Source organism: Ambystoma mexicanum, chromosome 2q, assembly GCF_040938575.1.
Source record: "Ambystoma mexicanum isolate Mex_15411 chromosome 2q, UKY_AmexF1_1, whole genome shotgun sequence".
Lineage (NCBI taxonomy): Eukaryota > Metazoa > Chordata > Amphibia > Caudata > Ambystomatidae > Ambystoma > Ambystoma mexicanum.
The window spans coordinates 1491209073-1491231870 of NC_090924.1; the positions used below are offsets into that span (position 1 = coordinate 1491209073).

At 49.5% G+C, this 22798-nt stretch overlaps 1 protein-coding gene across 1 annotated transcript in view; it reads left to right on the forward strand.

Moving 5' to 3' along the window:
• LOC138568915 (uncharacterized) overlaps positions 1–22798 on the forward strand; it is a 227241-nt gene that overhangs the window by 160549 nt on the left and 43894 nt on the right. The window contains 4 exon segments of the mRNA XM_069646695.1: positions 8394–8465; positions 8864–8867; positions 8986–10320; positions 11567–11658. Of these exon segments, the coding sequence (XP_069502796.1) occupies positions 8394–8465; positions 8864–8867; positions 8986–10320; positions 11567–11658 (1503 nt within the window).

The window sequence follows — 22798 nt, forward strand, 5'->3', positions numbered from 1 at the left end:
CTCCTGCCACCTTCACCGGGCAGTACTGAGTGCCAGTACTCTCCTTGCCACCCTTCACCGGGTGGTATTGAGTACCTGTCCTCTTGCCACCTTCACTGGGCAGTACTGAGTACCAGTACTCTCCTGCCACCTTCACCGGGCGGTACTGAGTACCAGTACTCTACTTGCCACCTTAACCGGGCGGTATTGAGTACCAGTTCTCTTGCCACCTTCACCGGGCGGTACTGAGTACCAGTACTCTCCTGCCACCTTCACCAGGCGGTACTAAGTACCAGTACTCTCCTTGCCACTTCACCGGGCGGTATGGAGTACCAGTCCTCTCCTGCCACCTTCACCAGGCGGTACTGAGTACCAGTACTCTCCTTGCCACCTTCACCGGGCGGTATTGAGTACCAGTCCTCTTGCCACCTTCACCGGGCGGTACTGAGTCCCAGTACTCTCCTTGCCACCTTCACCGGGCGGTACTGTGTACAAGTCCTCTCCTTGCCACCTTCACCTGGTGGTACTGAGTACCAGTACTCTCCTGCCACCTTCACCGGGCGGTACTGAGTCCCAGTACTCTCCTGCCACCTTCACCGGGCGGTACTGAGTACCAGTACTCTACTTGCCACCTTCACCGGGTGGTATTGAGTACCAGTCCTCTTGCCACCTTCACCGGGTGGTACTGAGTACCAGTACTCTCCTGCCACCTTTACCAGGCAGTACTGAGTACCAGTACTCTCCTTGCCACCTTCACCAGGTGGTATTGAGTACCAGTCCTCTTGCCACCTTCACCGGGTGGTACTGAGTACCAGTACTCTCCTGCCACCTTCACCGGGCGGTACTGAGTACCAGTACTCTACTTGCCACCTTCACCGGGCGGTACTGAGTAGCAGTCCTCTCCTTGCCACCTTCACCTGGCGGTACTGAGTACCAGTACTCTCCTGCCACCTTCACCGGGCGGTACTGAGTACCAGTACTCTCCTTGCCACCTTCACCGGGCGGTACTGAGTACCAGTACTCTCCTGCCACCTTCATCGGGCGGTACTGAGTACCAGTACTCTCCTTGCCACCTTCACCGGGCGGTACTGAGTACCAGTACTCTCCTGCCACCTTCACCGGGCGGTACTGAGTACCAGTACTCTCCTGCCACCTTCACCTGGCGGTTGCCCTCCTTGAGCTCTGAGAAGCCCCTGTCCGTCTGTGCAGGTGTTTAAAGCAGGGGTGCTAAGCCGTTTGCATTCAGCATTTGCAGAACTATGTGCAAGTGGCATCCAGATGTTGTGGCGTGCTTGCACACGCACCCGAACCCCACCACACGCCTCAGGGGACCCCGCACAAGCCTGTTGGCTTTGCCGATGTAGGCGTGACTGCCAGGCCCGAGCAGTGCGCTCGCATTTCCGCCCCGCCACAGCCAGCCGTCCTTGCTGCCAGGGGAGGAAGGGGGTGTGCCAAGAGGCCCGATCCCTGGGCGCTAGAGGGGCTGTGGGCGGCGGTGAGTGCCTGTGCACCAGGGGGGGAGGGGGGCGCATGGCGCTGCGCGGGAGATGCGCTGCGCAGCAGGTGCGCTGCGCACTCTCTGCGGATTTATTAACAGTAAGTTTTGTTTGTAAGCGTTTTGCGCGGTAGGTCTCATCAGTGGGGGGGGGGGGTGGGGCCGCCAGAGCAGCGCGTGCAAAGGACCCCACCCACCACGGCTCTTACAGCAGAGCCGGCGGAGTTATGATAGAGAAAGTTGGCGCTAAAAGCACCCAGGGGGCGGGAGCTGACCCCGGTGCCCCCGGAGCCGGTACTCAGACAGCGTGCGGGGGTGGGTGGGGCGGGCAGGGGGATTCACCCTAGGACCCCGCCTCCGTTATGCTTTCAGCGCCCTCTAGAGGCCGCCTGTGTTCTCATCTGTACATATTGCCACATACCCGCAGATCACGTGACGAGGGTACGCCTGCGGATTCAAACGTAGCTCTTAGAAGCCAAGCAAACTCTACTGGATTATGTGCAGGAGCTCAGTAGCTCCAGGCAGTTGCACACCCTGGCACGAGCAGTGCTCCCACCAGTGGCACACCCTGGCATGGGCAGTGCTACCAGCAGTGGCACACCCTGGCACGAGCAGTGCTCCCACCAGTGGCACACCCTGACATGGGCTGTGCTATCAGCAGTGGCACACCCTGGCACGGGCAGTGCTAACAGCAGTGGCACACCCTGGCATGGGCAGTGCTACCAGCAGTGGCACACCCTGGCACTGGCAGTGCGCCCAGCAGTGGCACACCCTGGCATGAGCAGTGCTCCCGCCAGTGGCACACCCTGGCACGGGCAGTGCTACCAGCAGTGGCACACCCTGGCATGAGCAGTGCTCCCGCCAGTGGCACACCCTGGCACGGGCAGTGCTCCCAGCAGTGGCACACCCTGGCATGAGCAGTGCTACCAGCAGTGGCACACCCTGGCACGGGCAGTGCTAACAGCAGTGGCACACAATGGCATGAGCTGTGCTACCAGCAGTGGCACACCCTGGCACGGGCAGTGCTACCAGCAGTGGCACACAATGGCATGAGCAGTGCTACCAGCAGTGGCACACCCTGGCATGAGCAGTGCTAATAGCAGTGGCACACAATTGTATGAGCAGTGCTACCAGCAGTGGCACACCCTGGCATGAGCAGTGCTCCCGCCAGTGGCACACCCTGGCATGGGCAGTGCTACCAGCAGTGGCACACCCTGGCACGAGCAGTGCTCCCACCAGTGGCACACCCTGACATGGGCTGTGCTATCAGCAGTGGCACACCCTGGCATGGGCAGTGCTACCAGCAGTGGCACACCCTGGCACTGGCAGTGCGCCCAGCAGTGGCACACCCTGGCATGAGCAGTGCTCCCGCCAGTGGCACACCCTGGCACGGGCAGTGCTACCAGCAGTGGCACACCCTGGCATGAGCAGTGCTCCCGCCAGTGGCACACCCTGGCACGGGCAGTGCTCCCGCCAGTGGCACACCCTGGCATGGGCAGTGCTACCAGCAGTGGCACACCCTGGCACGAGCAGTGCTCCCACCAGTGGCACACCCTGGCACGGGCAGTGCTAACAGCAGTGGCACACCCTGGCATGGGCAGTGCTACCAGCAGTGGCACACCCTGGCACTGGCAGTGCGCCCAGCAGTGGCACACCCTGGCATGAGCAGTGCTCCCGCCAGTGGCACACCCTGGCACGGGCAGTGCTACCAGCAGTGGCACACCCTGGCATGAGCAGTGCTCCCGCCAGTGGCACACCCTGGCACGGGCAGTGCTCCCAGCAGTGGCACACCCTGGCATGAGCAGTGCTACCAGCAGTGGCACACCCTGGCACGGGCAGTGCTAACAGCAGTGGCACACAATGGCATGAGCTGTGCTACCAGCAGTGGCACACCCTGGCACGGGCAGTGCTACCAGCAGTGGCACACAATGGCATGAGCAGTGCTACCAGCAGTGGCACACCCTGGCATGAGCAGTGCTAATAGCAGTGGCACACAATTGTATGAGCAGTGCTACCAGCAGTGGAACACCCTGGTATGCACAGTGCGACCAGCAGTGGCACACCCTGGCATGAGCAGTGCTTCCAACATTGGCACACCCTGGTATTAGCAGTGCTACCAGCAGTGGGACACAATGGTATGAGCAGTCCTACCAGCATTGGCACACCCTGGTATTAGCAGTGCTACCAGCAGTGGAATACCCTGGCATGAGGAGTGCTACCAGCAGTGGAATACCCTGGCATGAGCAGTGCTACCAGCAGTGGCACACCCTGGCACGAGCAGTGCTACCAGCAGTGGCACACCCTGGCATGAGCAGTGCTCCCGCCAGTGGCACACCCTGGCATGGGCAGTGCTACCAGCAGTGGCACACCCTGGCACGAGTAGTGCTACCAGCAGTGGAATACCCTGGCATGGGCAGTGCTACCAGCAGTGGCACACCCTGGCATGAGGAGTGCTACCAGCAGTGGCACACCCTGGCATGAGGAGTGCTACCAGCAGTGGAATACCCTGGCATGAGCAGTGCTACCAGCAGTGGCACACCCTGGCACGAGCAGTGCTACCAGCAGTGGAATACCCTGGCATGAGCAGTGCTCCCAGCAGTGGCACACCCTGGCACGAGGAGTGCTACCAGCAGTGGAATACCCTGGCATGGGCAGTGCTACCAGCAGTGGCACACCCTGGCACGAGCAGTGCTACCAGCTGTGGCACAGGCCTGGGTGACGGTGCTAGCGGTGTAAACTGATTTAACGATGGCAGAAGAGGACAGACATGAACCTTAACATTCTCGCTGGTTATTGGCTTCCTATTACACCAAGTTCCTGCAGATACGTTTTTTTTGGAGGGCCGGATCTGTCTATTGGCAGTAGGGCATGTGACGTTAACCATATAATGGTCAGACTAGGCACATTGTGAGATTTGTGTAACTGTTATCTTTTGATTTTTGCTAGACTCCAATCAAGGGTATTACCAGCATTGTGGGTGGGTTTATCGACTACTTGTTGAAAATGAATGGCCTCAAATGATGGAATAAGTTGCTTTGCCATAATACCCTGAGGATTATTATCCCATAAATTCATGCCACCAAGGACAGCAGTGGCTGATGTTTCTTTGGACATTTTACCGATACTTGCCATTAGATGTTCATCAAATTTTGGAGTTGAACTAGGAGGACGATACAGTAGTAGGAAGCTTATGGAGGTTTTATGATTAACCTTAAGTTTAACGTGAAGGGATTCACAACGTTCCAAGTCTGGAATACTGGGCGTATATATCTCAAGATACTTTCTAAAAATAATGCCCCCCCCTTCTCTCCCCACAGCTCGGTCTACATGGAGCATAGAATAGTTATCTGGCGTTGCTAAGGGTATCGCATGGCATGTGAATGGGTGTTTAATGGGCACCAATGAAGATCATCACGAGGCTCGAGTAGAGTGCTGCTTATACCAGGTTCTTCAGCGTCCAAGGAAACGCCCGGTAATGTAGGCATTGGCCATTACGGCGGCTTGATGGCTACCTTATATCATGGCTCGTCTATGCTACCGTCTCTTTGCAGCCTCGCGAGGCACTGAGAGTTGGTTCAGGCTCACTAAAAGCCAGATGCATACTAAGGTTAGGGGATTGTAATTGTTCAATATTTCTTTCGAGAGAAGCTAATGGGGAAACAGAGTATGTCTGTTTTGGTGTGTTTACAAGATGTAAATCAACGTTCTCCAATTGTTCTGTGTTTTCGCCTAGGTACTGTGTGTTTAATGATGCAAGGCGAACATGTGTTTCAGTCCGTATAAGTCCCATTCTGATCCTGGACTCCTCCTGAGCACGCTGTAATATATCTAGCATTTCCACAATTCCCATATCCGGGGGAAAAAAAGATAGTAAAAAAGACGGAACTTACCCGGAACCTTTCTCGGACCTTCCCCGACGCACCGGCTCTAACGTGCCTGTCGTGGGAAAATCTACAGTCAAGAGCTACAAGTTTGCAGGGACTTGTAGTTCTGTATATTAAGTGACACGTGGCAGCCTTTTGATAGCAGTGATATCAGCAAAGGTTCACAACACTGTTAGACAGCACGGCCCAATGTAATTATCATTGAATACTTTTGAGATCAATCATTTTGACCAAGGGGATTGTATTTGTATTTTATTGAATATATATAGCGTTTTAATCCAAAACGCTTTACAAGAGGAACAAACAAGATAAAGCAAGCATTACATAACAATTAAATTAAACCAGAAAACCGTACAAAAACAATTTACATTATGGAAGGGGAAGAAGAGTAGGGAGGGGCCAAGATGTGATAAGAGGTAGGAGGTATGAGCAAAGGTGAGAGCAGAAGTAAGAGAGGAGGCAGAGGGAGTAAGGGAGAAGGAAGGAAGAGATGAGGATTAAAAAAGTGCAGGACATGGGGTAGAAGGGAGTAGAGTGAAAGTAGAGAGGGAGGAGGAAGGGAGGTAGGAAAAGGAGTAGGAGGTGTGGGTGGGAGTACTAATAGAAGTAAGAGAGGAAGCAAAGGGTTTTAAGGAGGTGAATGGAAGAGATAAGATTTTAGAGAGGTACGAAAGTAAGTGAAGGAGGAAGTAGAGCGGATGAAGAGAAGAAGGCCATTCCTGTGGTAAGGGGCAAGCAGTTGGAAAGAGCGGAAGCGAGAAGGGGCACAGTGTGGTGGTTGAGAAGAGAGTAGGTAGAAATTGGCAGAGCAGAGAGAACGAGAAGGAGTGTAGAAAGTGAGGCGGGAGGGAAGGTAGGGGGGCAAGACCATGGAGGGATTTGAAGACTAGACAGAGGAAATTGAATTTGAGCTGGGAATGAAATGGGAGCTAGCCTATAGAGGCGAGACAACAGGAGATGGAGTCATGAGGAGAGAGAAGACAGAGGGAGCAGATGGCAGAGTTGTAAATAGATTTGAGTGGGGAGAGATGAGAGGAGAGGAGTCCAAAGAAAAGAGTAGAACAGTAGGGAGGAGATTAAGAGTTTAGTCGCGTGAAAGGTTAGCAAGGATTGAATTTTACGGATTTTGTAATGGTGAAAGCAGCAAGATCTGGATTGGGCTAAGTGTTTGTTAAGTAGAGTGCCTCAGCCTGGTTATGCCTGTATTCTGAAGTTGTGTGAGTGAGAGTGGCCAGTATGAGTGCACTGTGTTTTAAAACATTTTTCACAGGCCTGTTTACTAGGGCTGCATCAGTACATTGCTGACCAGAATATGTTGGACCCTTCCAAGTTGGCTGACAAGTGGGTCTCCCACCGGGTGTCCCACAAGGATCCCATTGGGAAGGACAAGGACAAAGAAAAGGGGGCCTCTCAGAAAGCTGAGGAATCCAAGAAGCAGGCACATCCGAATAAAGCTAAACATCCCTCCTCTAAGGCAGAGTTCCCCCACCCTCCGTGTGTCACACTGAACTGAGCATGTGCGGTGGAAAGCCATGTATTACCATGGCCCTCTATTGCACATGCTCAGTGCGATGTGATAGATGGGGCGTGATCATGACACAGGAAATCAACACAGCCTGGAGGCGCACTTTCCTGTGTCCCCCTCTCCATGGACCCACCTTAGAGGGTGCTGAGGGAGAGGAGGTGAGCAGGACTCCACCATTGTTTTTTGTTTTTGTTGGGTGCTTATTGGATGCCCATGCACCCCTCCCCCAAATGACCCACCTTGGAGGTTGTGGGCACTTTAGTTTCCAAGGTGGGTCTGTGGGGGAAGAGGGGTGAGGGGACCAGCAAATTTGCACTCTGGGGGACCTGGGCGCCACTTTGCTGATCTCTCTGTGCCCCTCTCCGTCCAGGGACCCACCTTGAAGGCCGCAGGGGGAGAGTAGGTGAGCGGGACCACATCATTTTATTGGGGGGTCCCTGTGCCCCACATCCCTCAAAGAGGAGGGATTGAAATTAAGATTGGATGAGCAGGCTCTAAAAGCAGCTCCTGGGTTTCAAGCAGCCAATGAGGAACGAGGAGGTTGCACGTGGCATTCAGCAAACCTACTTCCACATAAGATGCAAACTTCTCATTGTGTCCATTATTTATGCCCCCTTTTGCTTTTAATGGCATATAGATTTTCCCCCATTTGTATTTGTAGAGTATTCTAGCACATAGAGTTAATATCACATAGGTGTGCTGTGTTCCTCGTCAATTGGCCTGGGGGCACCACAAGTTACTCCTGGCAGCTTTTGGTGTCGAGCTAAGTAGGCTTGTCTAGGCTCTAAGCAGGAGCTAAATAGCTCTCAGCTCCCCTCAATTCTGTACCCCGCAGCCCCACCTTGGAGGCCGTGAATACCATGGCTTCCAAGGTGGGTCTGTGAAGGGAGAGGGGCACAGGGGGGATTCACTTTGCTTAAATGTGTAACACATGTGCCCTCATTTGCCTTTATTAACATTCTCCACTACTAATATTGCATATGCGCACCACGCGGCACCGGCTGGTATGGAGAGTTAATATTGCATATGCATGATTGCATGGCACCAGCTGGTATGCAGAGTTAATATTGCATATGCATGATTGCACGGCACCAGCTGGTATGCAGAGTTAATATTGCAAATGCATGATTGCACGGCACCGGCTGGTATGCAGAGTTAATATTGCATATGCATGATTGCACGGCACCAGCTGGTATGCAGAGCTAATAGCTAAAAGAAGCCCCTGGTAACTGATGGTTTCAAGCTAAGCAGGCTCTCCTAGACATGAGGCAGGAGCTAAATAGCTCCCTGCAATTTCAAACCCTGCACACCTGTTGCCCTAGGGAGCCAAAGGCAGCTCCTGGTGGTTGTTGGTGGAGGCTGTGCGCCAACTGGCAGAGTGTAGTGCACCAATATAGGCCGGTAAAATGAGTACCATCTGGCGGTGGTGTATGGCTTCCCAGTATCATTGGCAAGGTCAATCTGACAGGTGTATAATTCATATTTATTTAATGTACTTTTTCAATTGCAGGAACACAAATTGTCTCCATCAACTCATCTAAGGCAGCGAAGTCCCTGACATCTGTAGTAGGACTTGCCGAAGGTAAGCAGGCCTTTTAAAAAAAAAAAAAACTTTTTATTTTACTGTGGGAGAAAAGTTTAAAGGTATAGTTTGAAGTCCCAAGCAAGGATTTCAGACCTATTTCTGGGGCTGTTCCTTCCTCATGTCCCGTTTGGGGCAGTACTGAAAGTCTCCATCTCACGTGGGAGTTGCATTTACAGTGCACTGTATACTCTCTCCTGGTTCCCCAGAGGTAGATCCTCCTTACCGGCTGATGCCTGACACCCACGAGCTGCTCATCTAATCATAATTGTGAAGTCTCAGGGATAGGATAAAACCCACAAATTGTAAGGACGATATTTGCCCTGCAAAAATAGTTAAAGCTTGTGCCCTGGCCCTTGCCTCCATTATTGCTAAATGTGTTAACGCTTCTTTTGCAGAAATGTTAGTCCCAAGGGAGATGAAACAAGCTTGCATAACCTCCCTTCTAAAGAAGCCCTGCTTGGATCTGGCGGTGGCAAATAACTATTGCCCAATTACAAGCTCCCTGTTTCTCTTAAAGACCCTGGACAAGACAGCACACGAGCACACACTGCCTATTGGGTCCCAAGCAATCGGGCTTTCCAAGCTTTCTTAGCACCAACTCCACACTATTGGATCTTAAAACCATTATTTTACTACAAATGGATACATGCAAAGCTGCACTGCTGATGCTCTTGGCCCTAACGGCTGCCTGCGATCTAGTGGATCATTCTATCTTGGTCCTAATGGCTGCCTGCGATCTAGTGGATCATTCTGTCTTGGTCCTAATGGCTGCCTGCGATCTAGTGGATCATTCTATCTTGGCCCTAACGGCTGCCTGCAATCTACTGGATCATTCTATCTTGGTCCTAACAGCTGCCTGCGATCTACTGGATCATTCTATCTTGGTTCTAACAGCTGCCTGCGATCTACTGGATCATTCTATCTTGGCCCTAAAGGCTGCCTACAATCTAGTGGATCATTCTATCTTGGTCCTAACGGCTGCCTGCGATCTAGTGGATCATTCTATCTTGGTCCTAACGGCTGACTGCGATCTAGTGGATCATTCTATCTTGGTCCTAACGGCTGCCTGCGATCTAGTGGATCATTCTATCTTGGTCCTAACGGCTGCCTGCGATCTAGTGGATCATTCTATCTTGTCCATAACGGCTGCCTTTGATCTAGTGGATCATTCTATCTTGGTCCTAACAGCTGCCTGCGATCTAGTGGATCATTCTATCTTGGCCCTATCGGCTGCCTGCGATCTAGTGGATCATTCTATCTTGGCCCTAACGGCTGCCTGCGATCTAGTGGATCATTCTATCTTGGCCCTAATGGCTGCCTGTGATCTAGTGGATCATTCTATCTTGGCCCTAACGGCTGCCTGCGATCTAGTGGATCATTCTATCTTGGTCCTACCGGCTGCCTTCGATCTAGTGGATCATTCTATCTTGGTCCTACCGGCTGCCTGCGATCTAGTGGATCATTCTATCTTGGTCCTAACGGCTGCCTGCGATCTAGTGGATCATTCTATCTTGTCCCTAACGGCTGCCTTTGATCTAGTGGATCATTCTATCTTGGTCCTAAAAGCTGCCTGCGATCTACTGGATCATTCTATCTTGGCCCTAACAGCTGCCTGCAATCTAGTGGATCATTCTATCTTGGCCCTAACAGCTGCCTGCAATCTAGTGGATCATTCTATCTTGGCTCTAACTGCTGCCTGCGATCAAGTGGATCATTCTATCTTGATCCTAACGGCTGCCTGCGATCTAGTGGATCATTCTATCTTGGCCCTAACGGCTGCCTGCGATCTAGTGGATCATTCTATCTTGGCTAGCAGGTTATGTGAGAGTGTTTTCTTTCCAGTGAGCAGAAGGTTGGGTGCTTTTCTTCCTCTCAGACCATACAGCTAAGGTCTTCCATGAGGAGGCCATGCCAGGGAGCTATACTCTGGACTGCGGAGTACCGCAGGGCTCCTGTTGGTTACCTACTTTCTTTACCATATTCATGCTGACATTGTTTGATAAACTGGATATGGTGGGGACCTGTTGTACCAACTAGGCAGATGACACTCAGTGTCTTTTCCCACTTACTGGGAACTACATCAAAGACACTGAGGTCATCGATGCTACCTACAACAGAATTCAGTGTTGGATGCTGTACAATAACCTTGCCCTGAACAACTCCAAAACTGAGCTTGTCATTCTAGGCACTCATCCTAAGCTGCGTCAGCTAGACTAAGCCCATTCATCCATACACATTGCTGCTTGCCTGCTGTCCACTCTCAAGAAAGTGAAGACCTTGGGAGTTACCATCGATCAGGAACTTTCAATGAGGGCTCACATTAGCTGCTTAGTGTCCAGCTCCTCATATTACATCAAGCTCCTGGCTCAACTCAGACCATATCTTGCGACGTCCAGCTGTGCTGCTCTGGCTAGAGCAATTATTGGCAGCTGCCTGGACTACTGTGCTAGCATTTTGCTAGGCGTAGGTAAGGGGGAGATCAACCGCCTACAAATTGTCCAGAACAACGCAGTCAGGGTAGTAGCTGGCCTGGGAAAAACTGACCATGTGTCGACAACCAGGAGATCACTACACATGCTTCCTATAGCCAAGAGGGCTAGGTTTCGTACCCGGTGCATTGCACACTCATGTCTCCATGGCAATGGTCCTATGATCCCCTTAAATGGGTTCCTGATAGATGCGGCCTCAGGTCTAATAACACCGGCCTAATAACACTGGCCTATTAACACCGGCCTAATTACACCGGCCTAATCACTCCGGCCACCTGCCATCACGGAAAGCAAAACTGTCAATTGTGGAAAGAGGGTGCTTCCCATTCTCGACCCCAGATCTCTGGAATACCCGGCCGCCTGACTGGAGATTCTGCCCTCGTCTCGTCAGCTTCAAACTGAACCTGAAAACCATTCCCACTGAATAACCTTGAATAAACTCTGCACCTTTACTTGCTCACCCTGGGTCTTCTGACTTTTGATGTGTTTTCTGTTGTTTGTCTATTCCAGCGCTTGCATGCCTCAGGGTTCTTGTCCAGCACTATACAAGTGAATTAAATAAATAAATAAACCCATGTATCCTTGACTAACTGTTCATTTTCATTGCAGCAGCATCGCTCCAAACGTCAGTGTATCAACCTCTCCACCTGTGTCCCAGCAAGAAGGGTCCAGTGAAGCACTTGCCCCGGTCACTCAGGCAGGTAAGGAGTTGAAGCGCTGAAGGCTGATATCGGCCCTGTGCAATGTGAATCCAGGTGTGATTTTCTCGGCCATTCTGTGACCTGGTGTGGGACCACACTTCAAAAAGAAATCCGAGCTTGCGTGCGACAATCTGAACAGGGAGTCTTTGGAGACTTGTATCAGTGTGGGCATTTTATTTGTATCTAACCATTAGTTCTGGCCCATTTTTGCGTGGGGCGTTTGTTTCCCCCCAAGCTTTTCACATGCTTCATTTTAAATCATTTGGGGCCTTTTTTAACTTGTAAAAACTTGAAATGGGTTTTAAAAACTAACGTGACATACACTAAACTGGGGGTCTGCAATGTTTTCACGTATTCAGGTGACTTTTTGAGATGGATTGTTTCCTAGTGCCCAAAGATGATAGGCATCTTAAACAAAAAGCAGAAGGAGAGGTGGAAACTGGCAAAAGAAATGCGACAACACAGAAACAGGCAAAAGAAATGCAAAAACACGGAAACAGGCAAAAGAAATGCAACAAAACAGGAACATGCAAAAGAAATGGGAAAACATGGAAACAGGCAAAAGAAATGCAACAAAACAGGAACATGCAAAAGAAATGCAAAAACATGGAAACAGGCAAAAGAAATGCAACAAAACAGGAACATGCAAAAGAAATGCAAAAACATGGAAACAGGCAAAAGAAATGTAAGAACACAGAAATATGATGACTCTTATTTGGACTTTGGGTTCGCATAGATCACAGTTGCTGGAGAAGTTCGGCTGCAGTGTGTGCTTTGTGGTGCTAAATTAGCAAATGACAGCCTGAAGCCAGCAAAATAAAGGCCGCATTTGGAAGCAAAACATGTTAATTTGGCAAAAAAGAGCATAGATTTCTTTGTGAGGCAGTTGAAAGGCATAAAAAACAAAAAGACACTGATAAAAATATAGCCTGTTTATCGCATGGCAATTGTAATATGCTGTGGTTTTAAATTGTAAGGTCTAGTATGATTGCAGACTTCAATAAATGATATTATAGTTGTAGGGACCAGAGGCGTTGCTAGCGGGGGCCGAGGGGGCTATAGCCCTGGGTCTTTTTGTTGTAGCCCCGGATAGAAGCTCATTGCTACAGCCAAAATGATAGCTAGCCCCCAGTCCTGCCAGTCCCTACATTAGCTTAGCCTCTGATCTTTTCCAGATCTAACAACACCCCTGGTAGGGACATAGGATATTGTTAGTTACAATTATTCATAATTGGTTATTTTACTTAAACCTGTGCAATGGGTATGTATTTTGATGAACCTCCAGGGGAAGGGTTTTACATCGCATTTAGGAACTCACAACGAAGTGAGGCACTTTCCCCTGGGTTTAGACCAGAAGAAAGAAGAGCATCAGTGTGATTCACACTGGCTCGTACTGTTAGCTTACCTTGGTGACATCTTTGAAAAGCTGAATTCTATAAACCTCTCTGCTCCTGGGCACGGAAACCATATCATTTGCTAAGAAGGCAAACATATCAGCATTCAAGAGGAAGCTGAAGCTTTGGAGGAGGGTTGATGTTGGCGTTACTGATGCGTTGCCATTATTAACACGATACGGACCACAATCTTTCATGTGTTGCTGAACTAATAAGAAACCATTTAAATGCTCCCAGAGCCAGTCTTGAAAAGTACTTGAAAACAGCAATGACTGAGTGGTGCAGCCTTTCCTAGCAGACGTAGGGGCCCAGCTCCCAATACATCTCCAGGAGGAACTAATGGAGATTTAAAGTGACTGCCTACTGTCAGAAAATATCTTTGCGTGGATTTTTTCGAAATGTGTCTGCAGAGTTTCAACTTTATCCAAATTTGTAGTCAATGGGACTCATTATGAGTGTCGCAGTCCATAAATAAGGGTGCAGGTAGCAACGTACCAGCAACCTTTCCGGACTGCAACACTCTGACTCTGGGGGAGGGGCTGTTACGCCCTGAAGGTATAACCGGCCCGGCACAACAGCACCCGCCCGCAAATCTGTCACGGAAGCACAGTCACCGTTAACAACTTCCCGCACTGCCAAGACTTGTAATGGCCCGGTGGCACCAAGAGGTCAGGCGGCGGATTTGGTGTAACGAGGACGGCGGCAACCTAATGAGGTCCAAAGTACTGTTAACTTTCAGCACCTCGTACCTTTGCGAGATTGGATACTCGGCACTTGCAGCCCTAAAGAGAAAATATCAGTCAAAGCTGGAGTTGGCAGAAACGTGGGTTTATACCCAATATTGACAGGCTGGCTGCTGAAATACCCACTGTGATGCTGGAACTGCGTTGGAGGGACAGGGCCTCCCTGTCCTTGTCCTGTAGTCCTTTTTCATGTGCGTTCTGTATTGCTTTCAACCCAGGAGTCCATGTGGGACTCCTAGCAGTGCAGCTCTTTTTGGTTTGCTGTACAGAGCCATGGGACACCCTTATGGCACCCAAGGGTGGGGGTACAACCCTGTATCCCTAGAGTATGTTTGTGAGCACCTGTGTTTGACCCACAGAGCAGGGTATAGGCTGGTGGCAGCTCCATGCTGAATTTGACAGGTGCTCCGACTATCCTCCATTTTGGGATACCCAGGCCCTGGCATTGGGATCAGTTGATTCCTGATAGGAAACAAGATGGCCCCTGTGGCCTCTTGTTTTCTATTGCCTGTTACCTTGTTTTCCCAAAGACCTGGGAAGCCCTGACTCTGTCCCTTCTCCTGACTGGCTGTTGGGTGGATGTTCCATATATGGTATTGTGAGGAAGTCCAGGCCAGACTGGCTGGAGCCTTTCCAGTGACTGTATGTTGTGGATACACCCTTGGGGTGGGACTTGGGTGAATGGAGTGCGTGACCAATATACACTTCATGTTATGGGTGTCTGGTTTCTGTGTGGATGACACAAAGAATGAGCCCTGCCCGAACAGGTATGAATGAAGTGTGGAGTGCTGAATGGCTGGGTACTTGTCCCAATACACATTACTTGCTGTGAGTGTCTGGAGGGAAGTGAATGGCCTGAATGCACTGCGAGTCTGATCGGCTGCCTGCCTGCATGAATGCTCTTCTGGATGATTGGTTGCCTGAGTGTGACCCAGCAGAGTGAATGAGAGACCAAACAGTATATCTGGGGACCTCTCACTGATGGAAATTATCTGAAGTTGATACTTGATGCTTAACCTTGAAGCCCACTGGAAGAAGAAGAATTGCTGTTGCTGTCCTTCGCTAATCTGAAAGCTGCTGTGCCTTCAAGGAACTGATCCAAGAGAGGACCTGGCTGGGAGTCCTCTTTCCGAGCTACGAGGGACCATCGCGCACCAGATGATCTTTGCCAAGGCTCCCTGGAAGTCAGTCCTCGAAAGGTTGCCGACTGGAGACGGGGACCACCAAGGAATCTAGAAGTGAAGCACCCGGACATCGAGTCCATCGAAGTCCATTGCCGTCGACCAGGGTTCAGAGGATCGCTCCGACTGCTGGAAGCCAGTCGAGTCGGGTTGCCCAGAAGCAGGGACCACTTCACGCTGTGCCGCCGATAACCAGAGCCGCACCGCTCCACCTTTTGCCCAAGACATTTGAATCCAAGGACTACCTTGCCAGCACTGTCGACCGCTTTGTCTCACCAGAGAAAGTATAGGCCGCCAAGGAGAATCTTCCTGTGTGTTTCCTGCCACCAGAAGTCCACAAAGACGCCAACGAAGATCCAGACACCAGCCGAGGTGGAGTCTCGATCGCTGACACCGACGCGGACACTTGACGCCATCTGCCTGTCCTATGCTCTTAATCGAGTCATCTTTGCAGCATCAAACTCTTTTCATCGAGGACTCTCGACACCAAGGTTCACCTGCTTCGAGGACTATCGACGATCCGTGGCTCCTGCCTTAAAAGGAGTTCACTCAAGAAGGTTCCGTTGATGACCCATCAAATAATTCTGTTAAACCAGCTACATTGGGGTGGTAGAACATTTTTATAAGCAACCAAGACTATTTTAAACAATATATGGACTGGGCTTGTCAATATATACTTTATTTGCAGGTTGCCCTGGTGGGAGGATCCTCATACCGAACTGCGCCTAGTGGTAGGGGCCCAGTATTCTGCCAATTGTTTAACCACTTGTTTTCCTCCCATGTCTATTGTTGATACCTTTGCTATTGATTTGTATGCCATTTGAAACTGTCAACAGTTGGTGCATTTTAATGGAGTCAAACAGTAATTGTGGTACCACATAGAAATTGTACATTTATCATTATAGTATTGCCTGAGCACAAAGTCTGTTATTGAATGTGTATATAACTTGAACCTTATTTATATAACAAGCTGTGTTATCTCACACATAGTGTGTGGACATTCCTTTGTGGGTGCTTGGGGACTACACTGTACTTAAGAACCTGCCTGCATCACCTCCTGAGGAGCTAGGCCTTGATTGCTCGTCCATTGCTACCGCATAGAGAATCTTGGCTGGGGTCTGTTAGGCAGAAACCTGTGCAGTTCCCTCTAGGACCACTGCAAAAGATTTAAGACTACAGGTGTTTGGCAGTAAACCCACTTGGTAGCAGTCTGTACCACACATATTCACTTGGTAGCTGTGGCTGAGCAGTCAGACTTCCCTCAAGAAGAGTTAGGCAGTATACAGAGTATTCACAATAGGTCAAGAGAACACAGTAGAACAAGTAAACACTGAACAGGGCTTGGTGTAAAAGAGATATAATTATTTATTTAAAACCACATCTAGAAAAACACACAGGCACTAATAGTAAGCAATTCAAAAAAACGGTCACTAAAAGATATAGGGCCTCATTAGGACCCAGGCGGTAAGGGGTTTACGGCAGCGTAAACAGCGCCGACCCTTACCGCCTGAGTACGAGGTCCCTTAGCGCCATGGCGGATTTAACACCTGCTTTTAGCAGGTGTTAAAATCCATGGCGCTAAGGGACCATGGAGTTAATTACGCCACCGTAATTTACGGTGGCGTAATTAACGCCTTCCCCACTCCCATTATGCCCTATGGGGCAAAAATGGGAATGGGGAAGGGTAAATGGGGATTGGGGACTTACCGCCCCGCCAAGGTCGGAATGGGCCGGTAAGTCCGCCAACCACCATGGCGTAAACATAGTTTACGCCATGGTGGTAAAGTCACGGCCCAGGCGGTAACTTACCGCCTGGGTCGTAATGAGGCCCATACACTCCCTTAAAAGAATATTAGACAAGTCTTAAGTAAAGCCCCACTTATTTTCAGACAGCGGTGAGCGCTTAACGTAGATGGCACTCTAATAGTTTGTTTTTTTAAAAGGGAGAGAAAAGCAGAGAATAAGTTGAAACAGATCCCAACACTTTTACAAGAACATAACAAGAGAGGAAGGCAAAGTTAAACCGTGAAGTTAGAGTTCAATAGGCCGGATCCACTTTAAGAGGATCAAACGAAATGTGTCCAAGATCACACGGTTGCAGTGCACAAAAGTCTTGTAACGGTTCAAAAAGGAGTTGGACCAAAGAAAGGGACCAGCTAGAGGGTCAAGGCGGCCAGCCCAGTCCAGAAGGTTAAGGGGTTCATATTACCTTGTAGCAATCTTTAGAAAGGGAGGCCTGGCGGACACAGTACCTTAAGTGGTGAGAATACTCCAGTGGGGGCAGTTGTTTCTGGCAGCGGATGCAAGTCGGTGCTTCATCCCGGGGAAGAGAGGATCTCGTCGTGGAGGAAGACAGGAGTCCGTTGCATTGCCAGGGAAAAAACCAGCCGCAGAGTTTCTCAGGTACAAGGAGCGGTCCGTTGATTTGCGGTTCAGTGTTGAGTGGCTATCCGGCCGCTGGGGTGCTTGGCACGGACAGTTCGACCACAAACCGGTCTGGGGTGCGAAGAAAGAAGGTAAAACTGGTTGTGCCCACCAGTCAGGGGAAGAAGCCTCTCCAGCCGGGAGATCTTCTCTGTCGTCGGGAAGTGGTGAGTCGGTTCCGCAGGGCTCCACCGGAGGTGTCGTCGTGGTAGGTCGGCTCAGCTTCTCCCTCGTCGGATTCTCAGGTCCTGTGGTGACTTCTGAAGTTCCAGTACCCAAAGCCCTGCTTTTATGCAGCATACCCCCATTCACTCAGCCTAGCTGTCAATCAAACATGCTAAGTGGTGAGCCGGCTGGCTCACCACTTGGGCCAATCACACAAGAGTGCGACTTGAGTTACCAAGGTAACTCAAGTCCAGGGTGCCTAAACCCCCTCCCACAACCCCTGTGGTACCCAGACAGAGTGGCACCACTTTTGGAGGCTTCTGTGGAGAAGCCCGCCAAAAAGTGGAACAAAGGGCTCGACTTGTGTTGGAGTCACAGAAGAGAACACAAACGCCATTTTAGAATCGAGTCCTGGCAAAAAATACCAACCGGCGAATTAATATTAATTAAAACAAACCGGCGGTATGTTCGAGACTATGAGAATTAAATAATTAAAGTTGGTAGCCTCGAACAATGGGAAAATCCCATAGGAAAATATTCGGACGGAGACGTGGCCCCTCGACTAAAAGACCCCGGGCAATCGAATTGCCCCGACCAGTACGTCCACAATAGGATGGTTTGTACTGGTTTCTGTTAATAATTTGGGACTAGTAAAGTCAATGGTGACTTTACCTGCCCTGGGAGACAGTAGTCAGTCCCAGGGTATGGAGTCTATGGTGGGGTGCCACTATGACACCCCTGTGTTACTGCACGGAGGGTGCTGTGTAACACACATAGTAAAACACATGCGACCCTATGGAGAAAAAGAACCCCATAGCCCATAAAACACATTAACAGTCAAAGGAACACCATACATCATGTCCAAGAGTGGGAGAAAAAGAGTCTCACTCTTGGCAGGAGAAAAAAAACAAACTCCAGGAATCTAGCAAAGCTGCTGGGGGACTCACTAGGTTAGGAAATTCAGCCTAAAAAGAGAATTCTCCCTAACAGGGTCCTCTGTGCCTCTCCTCTGCCATATAGAGGGCAGGAGTACAGATAACCCCCCTCTAGTCTTTACACCCACCCTTCACACTAGCTCTCAAATATGCCACTGTCCAACTTGCAAGTGACACCATTGATGGCAATCTCAAACTTATTCTTGAGAAAAGAATTGTTACATCACTTGCATGTCAAACGTTATTGTAGGACATCCAACACTATTTTTAGCCAAGTCCTCTGTATTGTAGCAAAATATTCTGAACTCTGTGTTCACAGATTTTTGTCCTGTAATCTAATTTGCGTTATTGCAAGCAATATGATTTTTGAAAGAATTTAGTGTTTGGCACCACACCTCCATTTGGAGCATGCGGTAACCATTGTTAGGAAAGATTCCCCTTAAGGTGCAGTTTTCCCTCTATTTGTGGACCCTCCAAACCTTTTGCTTTTGTTTGACTGACCTAACCTGACTGTTTCCAGTGGAGCACAGCCTTCAGCTGCACTCCCCATGGCTTGAGTTCACTTGTAATAGGGAAACGGACACGTCCTTCAGGCTGTCAGTGCTGGGAAACTGTCTCCCTTAGTCTTCGACTATGTTGCCATTTCTTGGTAACTTTTTATCTATCTGCCAAGTACCTTACAGTACCGCGCATAGAGGTCCTTTTGTTTTATAGCCCTAGCCATCCTCTAAGGATTTTTTTGATGTTTGTACAAGTGTGCTTAGGACGAACTGGTGGCAGAAGTTTAAGTTTAAGTATTTTGACTTGTTTTTTTATGGACCATAATGCGTTTACAGCGTTCGGCCCAAGACTTGGCCAGTGCCGAAAATGGCCGTGCCACAAAGTCTTTTGTTCTGTCCTTTGGCCATTTTGTCTCTTTGCCTTCCCCCAGGTCGAGAGACCCGGGTATTCCTTATTTGGGCATCCAGCCTCATGGGAAAACTGCATCTTTCACAGGCTCCTGCATGTCACGTGTGCTAGTGCCCAGGAAGAGGGCTGGGACTGTCTGGTCCCAGTCCACAGTACTGTGCCAGTATGTCTGGTAGCCCTGAATGACTGGAACCACCATGGGCTGTGATTGGTCCATGCCTGGCTAGCATGCAAGAGAGCAGATCTTCAATTGGCTTCCCAGATTTGAACGCAAAACGAATCTTGGATAAGAGAAGGGGCTCTGCATCCATTCCAGGTCGATCAGCTGAAGTTCACACAAAACTTCATAGTATCCTGAAATGCTAAAGCAGACCCGTGGAACCGCTGGAGACGTGCTGGACGGTTTGGCACCCTGACGCCGCTGTTGTCCCATCAGACTCCTACTTTTGCATCACACTAAGAAGGCCTGTAAGGGCACTTCAACCCTTTGTAGTAGTGAGACCAAATACTCTTGGCACCTCCTACTTACCCACGCAAGAACCCCTTCAGAACCATCCAGTGAACTGTCCAGCTCAAACCAAGCTATTGCACCTGAATGCCGCCCTCCCGAGGGTATCAGGTAATAATGTCCCCATACATAATGTCCCCAGGAAAAGCCATTGGGGACATTGTGTATGGGGACGGATCCCCTGCTCCCATTGTAAAAAAAAGAATTTCAATGTAATAATGTCTCTGCAAAAAATGGCGACGTTTTTGTCAGGAGACCTTTTTGCAGGGACATTATTACATGGAACCATCCCGAGTTGAGGCTCAAGACTTTGGGGATCGCTTACTTGTGGTCCTGGGCCCTATCCCGCCAGCTCCACTGTTGTCCTAGCTCCTCTGGGTTGCGATTTATGAGAGTGCACAACGCTGCAAGCATTTATGGCCCCTGTGCCACCCCGCTGTGGGGAATGTCACTGTAAGGGCCTGCAGCCCTTCGCCAACGTGTCCTGATATGAGCTGCACCGGAACTATCCTTCTCCTTTCCTCGAGAGCTGAGAAAAGGCTACTGTCCCGCCACAGACGATCGTCCGGTCCCGCCGCCGCTGAGACCCAGAGTGTCCTGAAACTGCAGGCTTAACACCTACGAGCGAAGTGGGCAAGACTGCCAAAGTTTGGTCTGGACTGTGTTGAGGGTCGGTGAGTACTTTCCTCATTTACCGGTGGCCCCTGGCACATCCATCTCTTTTGACGCACAAGAATCCCTTAAAAGATACTAACCTTGGCTGGGATAGCCTGCACTCCCCAGCTACTCCCAAACTCCGAAAGCTGCTCTATCCTCATGGCTAGCCCCTCCTCTAGGAATAGGAACTATTCTTCATCACCTCAAGCCCCTTCCTGAGCAGCTACAGCCCCCTGAAGAGAACCCGTTTTCGGTTTACGCACGAACGCGCTTTAGTTTGAGCGCTAGGCTCCTCACTGCATAGGGATTGACTACATAAGTTAGGGATTGACTACATAAGTTAGGGATTGACTCTGAAGAACTGGCTAATGCGATATCTCTGGTGAACTGACTCCTTTCTGTTGCAGGTTGTGGTTATTATCGCCCCTTTCATCAGCATTTCTTCTTTTAAAAAAAATAATAAGTAAGAACCTTTCACGAAGAAGAAACAACTTCAACTTACAAATAAGAAAAGGAAAGAAAAACAAAGTATCCAAAAGAGAATATGGAATGAAATGCATAGTAAAATTTATCAGAATCAACAAATTCAAGTTCATCACATTATTAAAAGTCCACTTTGGTCTCTTTCAGTTTCAACACATCTTCACCAGGTTTTAACAGTTCTAACTTTTTCAGTATTATGGAGAGCAGAGCACATGATGACAAGATCAGACTCTGTAGGTCACCACCCATCAAACTGCTCCAGAAAGCTTCATTGCCTATGGCATTGCCTAAGTATTTCCCTCTGTCTTCCTTCAAGGCCATGCTACCCATCAGCAGATGTTTTGTGGTTTCTCTCATATCACTCTTACCACAGAGCCTACAATTCGTATTACCTTCTGCGTCCGTCCACCCACTCACTCTCTCCAAAGTCGGCAGCTGGTTTAGTCGGAAGCAGAGATACAAACTCCACTTTTTTGGACATGGAAAGATGAGTAAGTATTTTGACAGCTGTTCCCTTTTATTGATAAGCTTTGCTTATTCCTTATAGAGGGTGTAAGTAGCCAACTCGTTTGTTTTTGCCCAATCATATTGGAATAATTTCTTTTTCACCCTCGAAGGATTTATAACCAGCTCTTCTTTAGAGGAACCCACCTCGACCAAGAGGTCATTCATTTGTTCCTTTAATTTGGTAATTGTCAGGCCTGAGGTACGCATTTGATCTTTTCCCCATCCTTTGTACAATGATTGAGCGGGCGGATTTAACAGCTTAGCGTAGTCTGAGAACTTCCTCCATTTTGCTCTAGTGGCCAAGGAGACAAGCCCAAACTCATGTCTTACCACTGAGTTTGGTACTGAGTTTGCTAAATCTACTGTCTTTTTCCGAAGCACACACTGAATCGTATTAGTTAATTACCCAGTGTGTTTAAATTAATGTCTAATCCATAAAGTATGGTAGGTTCCACTTGCATCAAGTAGAACTGGAATAAGTGTTTCAGCAAAAAGTGGCATAACTGGGCATATACTTGTTTCATTTTTGTTAGTGGTGGACTGTATTTTTCATTAATATGCCGAATCCCACATCGTTTCGAGGCGGTATTTAAGACCTCATACCCCAAATAGGTCAGGGAGTTTACTCTCTCGAGTCGTTCTTCTCCCACCTGCCAGGTCAGAGTTTTTGGACTTTGCTTTGTAGAGAAGATTAGGATTCTCGATGTTTGACCATTTACTTTTAAGTTGTTTTCTACTGCATAAGTGTGGAACATCTGCTGCAAACCAATTGGAGTAAGGTTAAAGAGCACTATATCGTCAGCGAATGCTATCCAGTCAAGGGACACTGTGTCCAGCCTGACTGGATTTGTGAGATCCCCCACCCATATCTTTCCCATGTCCACGGTTTAGAGGTTGTACAGAGTGGGGGCTACAACACATCCCCGCCTCAGCCCAACGAATGTCATAATAGGAGCTGTCATTGACCCGTCTCTGTCCAATCTTACTCTTGCTGTTGTATCAGTGTGGAACAGTGCCAGCAGTTGTACCAAATTGGCTGGAACGCCTGCCGCCAAAAGCTTGGTCCACAACCATCCTCTACTGACAGTATCAAAAGCTTTTGCCATATCAGTAGATGCCATGTAGACTGGGCCTACTTTATTTTCTTTACAGATGCCCGCACTTGGCCATAGCAAAATCATTCCGAGGGCTGCCCATCCCTGCACGGAGGCCGCCTTTCAGTATAGATTTGGTC